Source organism: Colossoma macropomum, unplaced genomic scaffold, assembly GCF_904425465.1.
Source record: "Colossoma macropomum unplaced genomic scaffold, Colossoma_macropomum, whole genome shotgun sequence".
NCBI classification, from domain to species: domain Eukaryota; kingdom Metazoa; phylum Chordata; class Actinopteri; order Characiformes; family Serrasalmidae; genus Colossoma; species Colossoma macropomum.
The window spans coordinates 11,216,070-11,225,114 of NW_023494807.1; the positions used below are offsets into that span (position 1 = coordinate 11,216,070).

Here is a 9,045-nt window from a genome sequence, read left to right on the forward strand (position 1 = left end):
TACTAAAGCATTACCATCATAAAAACACGGAAAACAAGATGTTAAAACTAAGAACGTCTGTGCAACTTCAGTTACATCACATTAGTTATTATACAGATTAGCTTTCTAGCATTGTGCCTTCTACTGTACTGTAAACACTGTAGTGTATTAAGATGCTTCATATGACTGAATACTAAAACCCAGAGATATTAAAATTAGAAAATTGTGCAATAAGTAAAAAAAACAACAAAAAGTGAGTAGAAAGGCGCAAAGCTGGTGATGGTGAAATGTTTCACAATGTGCAGAGATAAATTCACTAAATCTTCTCGAGTTCCTTTAGCAGCTCCCCAAAACTTGTGACGTACCAAGAGGACTTGTCCTTCACCTGCTGCCGGACAACGTTGCCCCCGAATCCAATGAAAGTGCTCTGAAAAGAGAACGTAAATATTTTGGCTGTTATTAGTCAAAGTTTAAGTGAATTTCATCAACAGTATTTATGGTTACATTATCAAAAACACCATCTATATCATCAATAACATCAGTAATAACAATGAAATAATAAATACCCACAATAATTGTGCACATTAGAATCTTTGTGCTAAAACTGTAGGCTACTGAGTTTGACTACTGTCAGCGCATCATTTATACTGAATGAATACTGAATATTAATATTGCATAATATAAGTTAAATATTGTAGAATATTATTATTGTATTTTCAACTGATTAACATATTAAATATGAATAATGAGTATTCAGAATTTACAGATCTGGCTCTTTATAGACCTCTGAGGTTGAACATTACTCTGTGATCAGTTTTATGTCCATATTAGCAACTCGGTGTCTAAACCATTTATCTCTATTGGTAAGAATGAATGATGGTAAACATAAATGATGATTGAGCTACAGACATTCGTCCCTGACTGTTACCGAATCCTCAATTATCCTGAATTACAGGATCATTAAATATGAATATCACTTCACTGAACAGGACCCTCATGGACCCTCACAGAGCAGGTACTATTTGGGTGGTGGATCATTCTCAACACTGCAGTAACACTGACGTGGTGGTGGTGGTGTGTTGGTGTGTGTTGTGCTGGTACGAGTGGATCAGATACAGCAGTGCTGCTGGAGTTTTTAAACACCTCAATGTCACTGCTGGACTGAGAATAGTCCACCAACCAAAAACATCCAGCCAACAGCGTCCTGTGGGCAGCGTCCTGTGATCACTGATGAAGGACTAGAGGATGACCAACACATACTTTGCAGCAGCAGATGAGCTATTGTCTCTGACTGTACATCTACAAGGTGGACTGACAAGGTAGGAGTGTCTAATAGAGTGGACAGTGAGTGGACACAGTGTTTAAAAACTTCAGCAGAACTGCTGTGTCTGATCCACTCAGACCAGCACAACACACCACCACCACGTCAGTGTTACTGCAGTGCTGAGAATGATCCACCACCCAAATAGTACCTGCTCTGTGGGGGTCCATGGGGGGTCCTGACCACTGAAGAACAGGGTAAAAGGGGGCTAACAAAGTCTGCAGAGAAACAGATGGACTAGTCTGTAATTGTAGAACTACAAAGTGCACCTATATAGTAAGTGGAGCTGATAAAATGGACAATGAGCATAGAAACAAGGAGGTGGTCATAATGTTATGTCTGATCAGTGTGTGTGTGTGTGTGTGTGTGTGTGTGTGTGTGTATATATATATATATATATATATATATATATATATATATATAAAATCAGCTGAAATATTGAGTATCTTGTCTTTGCGCAGTCATTTCTGTGGTTTTTATTTACATTTTTACTAAGTCTTACATTATCTGTGTCTCAACATTTTTGGAATGTTGGATATTGGATATTAACAAGCAATGCTGATATGGTAAAACCTGAAATATATTTTCTTTTGTGCTGTTTTCCATTAAATACCTGTAAATGACAGTTTACAAATCACTTCATTTTACCTACTGTCTCACATGTGAGAGTAAAATGCTTGCTGTTGCCAACTGAAAAAAAGAACTTCAGATGTAAACATGTAACAAATAATCATATAATTTACATAAGACACACCCTCATTTATGCAGGTGTGGGCCAGTACAAAACATCTAGCAGGCTGATGGGCCAGTAGTTTTAATCCATAAACAAATCCACCTGTGCAAATGCAATGCAGTATTTTGATTAATGACAATGTCGATGATGCTGATTATTTTTATGTTTAACTGCAAATCAGGCATTTCTCAGGCTGTTAAGCTACTATACTCCAATGGACACGTTCCCTGGCCGGACGTGATTTCAAAAACAGGTGAAAATTTGCATATGCTCATTTTACGAATGACACACTGTACAGTCAGTCATTTATCCATGCATTTGCATTCGTGCATGACATTAAGACACTGTTACAGTCCAAAACTATGAACTGAGTTTCAGGTGACAGATGAGTTTGTGGTGCGCACTCACAGCGGGGGGGCAGGCCTCGAGGTCTGTAGCACCATCTCCGATCATCACCACTTTTTCGAAGCCGTACTTCTCCTTCAGCAGGCTGATCACTTTGCCCTTGCCTCCGGACTCCGCTGTAGGCTGAGTCTCATCGAAACCTGCATATTCTCCTGATAACGGAAAAGCTCTGTTACCCATTAATCCATTAATCTATCACTCACAACTTGATATCTACAGGCAGGCAGCACCGATCCGATAACCAGTAGTGCTATCGGGCCCATACCAGCAAAAAATACTGGATCGGAAAAAAGGAGGACAAAGAAAAAATCCAATTTGATTCTGTCACAAAATCAGCCATGAAGTATCAGAGACTGCTATACTGCAACATAACTGTAAGGTAGGTCAAGTGATTAAACAGTAACCACATGAACAATATGGAACTAGTTAAGTATTATATTGACGTATTACATTAAATTTACTATTATTTATCTAAAACATTTTATAGTAGCTTGTTCTAAAGCTTATAAATGTTTACTTTCATTAGCCAAGCATTATAATACAAAGAGACTGAAGAAATAAAACGAGTTACAAATATGTGCAAAATGACACTGAAGAAAAATAAAGTAAATAATTGAGTAATTAAGGAAAAGCTAATAATATTAAATAAAAACAAAGTCATATCGGTATACTCAAGGTTTTAGAGTTAAAATAAAATAAAATGGTATCATGCTGTTGGTACACCTGCATGTATGGTGAGCTTCCTTACCGTTGAAGTAAAATTTCAAGCGGTTAGCATAGACGTGGTCAAGAGGAATGCCCAGCTGAGTGGCCACGTGCTCCACAATACAGCGAAAGCCTCCAGAGATGAGGAAGACCTTCACGTTACGCTGATGTAGCCTCTCCACGAGCTCCCTGAGAACACAATCACGCCGAGATGAAATCAGGCGTTTCATTTTAAAATACACCAGCGTCTTTAACAGAAACTGTTCTCTTGTAGCTCCACTTTGCTTTGTGTACAGTTAGAGACTGAAGCTCATCTGTTGTAGTTTGTTTTAGTTGTTGTAGTTTCTGACCAATCATGAATGGGGTAAAAGGGGGCTGATAAACTGGACAGCAATAGATAAGCTTCACTGTACATCTACATAGAGCTATAAGGAAGGTGTTTCTACGAACCCCATTTCTGGAAAAGTTGGGACATTTTGAAAAATGCAATAAAAACAAGAATCTTTATTCAACTGAGAAAAGTACAAAAGATGGCTTTTAATGTTTTGGCCTACCGACTTGTTTGCTTGTAAATATAAACCAATTTTTTAATTTGATGCCTGCAACAGTTGGGACAGAGTAAAATAAGAGTAAAAAGATTATAGAACATTTAAGTTACACTATTTTGAAACATTCAGCAATAAGCAGGTGAACTGGTGACAGATGAGGGTATCATGATTGAGTATAAAAGGAGGGTCCAACAAAGGTTCAGTCTCTGCAAGCAAAGATGGAACACAATCCACTGCATCAACAAATGCAGCTTGACAACTATTACACAAGGATAAAGCCACACATCAATTCTATACAGAAACGCCGTCGAGTTCTCTGGGTCCGAGATCATCTCAGACAGTCCAAAAGACAGTGTAAATGTGTGCTGTGGTCAGGTGAGTCCATGTTTCAGCTCGTTTTTGGTAAAAACAGATGTTGAGTTCTCCCAGAAGGGACCATCCAGACTTTTATCAGCAAAAGGTTCCATTGGGGTGGATCAGTACTCACAGCATGGGTGACTTGCATATGTGTGAAGGTACCATTGATGCAGAGCCATATATTGGGATTTTAGAGAGACGTATCGCTGCTGTCTGAAGAAAACCTTGTATCTCCATTTTTGTCGTTTTTCAGTTTTTGACATAATTTGAAAATGCCTGTTGGCCTTTCCATTGTGTGTAAATCTCATGAAGAATGGACCAAAAGAAATGATGCGAAATGACTTGGAAAAAACTCTGGTTCCATTGACTTACATTAAAAGTAAAGTATGTTTTTTCCTCCTCCTGTGAAGTTACCATTTTGGAGACACAAGGTTTTAGTTCCGACAACAGCGATATGCTGCCATCAATATGATGTCTGTTCCTGCAAAGTCCATGTTTATTTCAGCAAAACATTTCCAGGCCTTATTCTGCATGTGCAACAACAGTGCATGTGCTTGTCCGGCCTGCCTGAACTTCAGATCTGTCTCCTATTGAAAACGTATGGCGCATCATGAAGAGGATAATCAAACAACAACCATGGACTGATGAGCAGCTTTAGTCTTGTATCAAGCAAGAATGGGCAAAAATCCCACTCGCAAAACTGCAACAATTGATGTCCTCATTACAATTAAAAGGTGTAATTTAAAGGAAAGCTGATGTAACATAGTTGTAAACATGCGTCTGCCCCACTTTTTTGAGTGTGTTGCAGGCATCAAATTCTACATTTGTTTATATTTACAAAATGCAATTAAGTTGGTCAGTGAAAAATTGGAAATCTTTATACTTTTGTCAGTTAAATAAAGATTCAGGAAAATTAACAAATCATAGATACTTGTTTTTACCGCATTTTACAAAATATCCCAACTTTTCCAGAAATGTGGTTTGTAATTGTGTCCAGTTAGTGGAAGAACAAGTTAGTGAGTGTACTGTGAGCCCTGCTGTACTTCCCCACTAAGATTACCATATTAAGAGACTGAATCAGCACCAACTTACTTAATACCTGGAGTCAGCTGAGGAGGGTGGTCTGTTATCAGTTTGTTGACTTGTTCCCTTGAGCACTTGATAATGGACAGACGCTCCGTCAAGGCTGTTTTGAATGTTACTGACCCCCCCATGGCCTTTCGAGTCCTGTGGATATTGGACATTCTTATCAACAGATAACAGCATGCAGGCTCATCAAAGCATAATCAAGGCTGTGTATACACAAGCGGGAATCAGCAGATGATCGTTCGTGCTTTGATTTGATACTAATACTCAATAACGTGCTTAATCTCCTCCAGAAGACTTAGAATTTTTTCACATTTATGGCATTTGACATTTGACCCCAGTCTGCTGGGTGAAGGGACAGCAACACCGCGCTACATGCAATTCTAACCAAAGAGCAGAACAATAAGCTGCGGCTGAGCTACGATACTAGAATATTTGCAAATTCACAAATTTTCTCTTTGTGGAGAGAAAGCAGCACCGCACATCACTGCCCTCCATCGCTGTCACCAGCACACAAAAGAGACGTGACGTTAGGTGACTCATCGAGGGGTCATATAATTGATTATATTATAACATTTAATAACACCTACCACAACAAAACTGGCAAAATGAAAAATTACTAAGCAGAGATTTTTCTTTAGAGCCCCTTTGTAGCCACCCCAGTTTGATTACCCTCTATATTTATATATAAATATGTTTGTGTTCGCATCAACAAATACGTACATAAAAATATTAGATATCAGTATTAGTATCATACTTCCAATATGGTGCGTCCCTACTAAGAAGGTCAGGAAAAAGTGTGTTTACGTGCACTTAATAATTGATAACTGCAGAAAATCAGATTGTGTCAGTAACTGGTTCAGTGTGTTTACACTTAATCTGATAACTGCAGAAAATCAGACTGTGTCAGTAAAGGGTTCAGTGCGTTTACACTTAGTAATCTGATAACTGCAGAAAATCAGACTGTGTCAGTAAAGGGTTCAGTGCGTTTACACTTAGTAATCTGATAACTGCAGAAAACCAGATTGTGTCAGTAACTGGTTCAGTGTGTTTACACTTAATAATCTGATAACTGCAGAAATCGGATTGTGTCAGTAACTGGTTCAGTGTGTTTACACTTAATAATCTGATAACTGCAGAAATCGGATTGTGTCAGTAACTGGTTCAGTGTGTTTTCATGCTCTTGAGTAATCAGATAACGGGGAAACTCCAGGTCTACATAAGTCAGTCAGTAATCGGATATCTGCTTTACAACCAGCCAATAAACTCACAGAACAAGGTGTGACGTAAACGTAATGTAAAACTCAAACTTCATGCCGTGGCTTTTTTAAAACATCGAGACACTTTATCAGAAAATATGAACATACATCATCTAGAAGATGAAGAATATTTAAATTCTTCATTTTATCGAGCATATATTCGGTTTCAGCGTCGCTCCAATAGTGCTGTGCAGCGTCTCACGAGTGCTGTGTTAACCGCTGTGTTAAACGCTGCTCGCTGTTTCCGGGACGCCGCTCTGTTTTCAGACATGCTCAGACTGAGAGAAACGAAAGAAATCAGAGTGAGAGTTTACATCACTGAAAAACCCCATTACTGAGTTCAAATCCAGCCTCTTTATCTAAAAATATGACAACTGCCTTAATCCAAAATCACAGTATGCAGTTGACATGACGACTTGTATAATCAGACGCTGAAATCCGATAATGATCGGATTATTGTTGTGCATGTAAACGCGCTAACTGTAAAGCAGCCTTACATCTCTGTAACTGCATCACCGACTCCACAGAACTTGGCAAGCTCATCGATGCCCTCCTCCCGTATAACCGTGCTGTCGACATCGAAGCAAACTGCGTCTGCACACCGGAACATTTCTTTCGTCTCTGCTAACGTCATCATCATTGTACACAATGTCCTGCAAAGACAGAAAGAAGGAAAACAAAGTGTTTTAAGTTCACATGAAAAGTAAAATTCCAAAAGATTTGTACTTTTCTTTTGATATGAAGGGTGTTAATAGTGAGTCTGTGCTGCAGTAACAGCCTCTACTCTTCTGGGAAGGCTTTACACTAGATGTTGGAACATTGCTGTGAGGATTTGATCGAGCGTTAGTGAGGTCAGGCACTGATGTTGGATGGTCAGTTCCAGAAGGGTAATGGATGGAGCTCCATCACTCCAGAGAATGCAGTTCCATTGCTCCACAGCCCAATGCTGGGGGGGGGCTTTATAGCCCTATAGCCCACGCTTGGCATTGAACCTGGTGACCCTAGACTCATGTGACCTTAAGCTGCTTCAGAGCGTCCCATTCAATTGGTCAGTGCTTTTCTATGAAGATTACACAAGCTGTGTCAGCAGTGGGTGACCTTAAAATGGCTGAACTCACTTGCTAGAAGTGGCATCTAAATACTTTTGGAAGGGATGCAGTTTGTTATGGTTTCTCTCATTTAATTCGTAATCACATCTTATTCCTCTTTCAAAGCAGTGCTGTGTCACTGCTGGACTGAGAATCGTCCACCAACCAAAAACATCCAGCCAACAGCGTCCTGTGACCACTGATGAAGGACTAGAGGATGACCAACACAAACTGTGCAGCAGCAGATGAGCTATCGTCTCTGACTTTACATCTACAAGGTGGACTGACAAGGTAGGAGTGTCTAATAGAGTGGACAGTGAGTGGACACAGTGTTTAAAAATTTGTTTGTTATTTTCTCATAACTTTAAATAACTTTAGTCTCAAGTTGGTTTTACTTCCACTTTTACTTTCACATTATTGCATTAAATTAGCAGCACTTTTTCTGATCTTACTGGTTGCCAAATCACTATAGAGCAAAGGCAGACAGTCTGGCTCTGAGAGCAGTGAGAGAAAAGCAGAAAAGAAAGGACTCTTTTTCTTTTTCTTCATCAGGGACGTGAGGTAACGATAGTTACAACGTGCTATGCACAACGTGAGCAGCTGGGGAGACATTTAAGGATTGCATGAACTCTTTTACTGTCTAGAGCATTAAAACTGAGATGAATGTCAAGTCAAACTGGCACAGTGGGCCCAGCAAGTGTCCGGGTTATTGCATCAGCCTCAGAAGAGGGAGCTCTCCTCTCCTGCAAGGCTCAGCTCTCCGTGGTGGACCTGCGGACACTTTCCAGGACGCAGCACGAGCTGAATTTCTCCTCCACTGAACAATAAGACCTGTTTGCTCGAAGGAACTGTAAAAGTTAACGGTTATAAATCTGCCTGTAAACATCAGTGTAAGTGTGTCTGTCTTACCTTTTCACGCTGGCTATTAGACTTAAAGAGGTAATCTCGCGGATGTCCAGCACTTCGTCTCCAAAACTCCGGCGCGCTCTGCCCTGAAATCTCCAGCGTGTCAACTCTGACCGTGGAAAACAATCAATGAACGTTTCTCCACCGCTGATTTCCTTCTGCTCTGCAGATGAGGAGGGGCAGCCAATCAGAAGAGGCCCGCGTTCACCGCAGACTGCGCTGATTGGCCGGCTCTCCGGTGTTGCCTTGTCTGATGTTTTTATTGGTAGTGGTGCGATCCGAGCCGGTTTCAGAAGAGCTGGCTACTTCCTGCTTCTCCGGTGATTTAAAAAACATGACTGCTGACCGCCAGGGGGCGCCTGAGAACGAGTCCTACATTAAGGTGGGTAAATGGAGCTAAACGGCTAAAAAAAGGACTTTTCTTTAATTTCACTAAAAAAATAAATAAAACTTTCCTGTTTGTTATTTTTTTTCTACAGTAAACAGGTTGTGAGTTGAATGGATGCTAATATTACCAGAGTACTTGTAGAGAGAAGAACCAGAGCCGGTTTATGTGGAGCCTGGCCTCTTCTCATTGCCCCCGTTATATCAAAAACAGGACTGCTAAACAGCAGAGCAGAGCGGAGTCCTCAGTGAATGGGAGTGAATTAAGCTCAAC

At 40.1% G+C, this 9,045-nt stretch overlaps 1 protein-coding gene across 1 annotated transcript; it reads right to left on the reverse strand.

Annotated features, from left to right (window-relative positions):
- Nucleotides 1-168: 168 nt before the first annotated feature.
- Nucleotides 169-8,542, reverse strand: psph (phosphoserine phosphatase). The gene is made up of 6 exons (XM_036556604.1): nucleotides 8,391-8,542; nucleotides 6,891-7,046; nucleotides 5,141-5,275; nucleotides 3,187-3,332; nucleotides 2,442-2,590; nucleotides 169-406 (listed from the first exon to the last, which is right to left on the reverse strand). Exons 2-6 carry the CDS (start codon nucleotides 7,031-7,033, stop codon nucleotides 296-298), a joined length of 684 nt encoding a protein of 227 aa, XP_036412497.1. The 5' UTR covers nucleotides 7,034-7,046; nucleotides 8,391-8,542; the 3' UTR covers nucleotides 169-295.
- Between the last annotated feature and the right edge of the window lie 503 nt (nucleotides 8,543-9,045).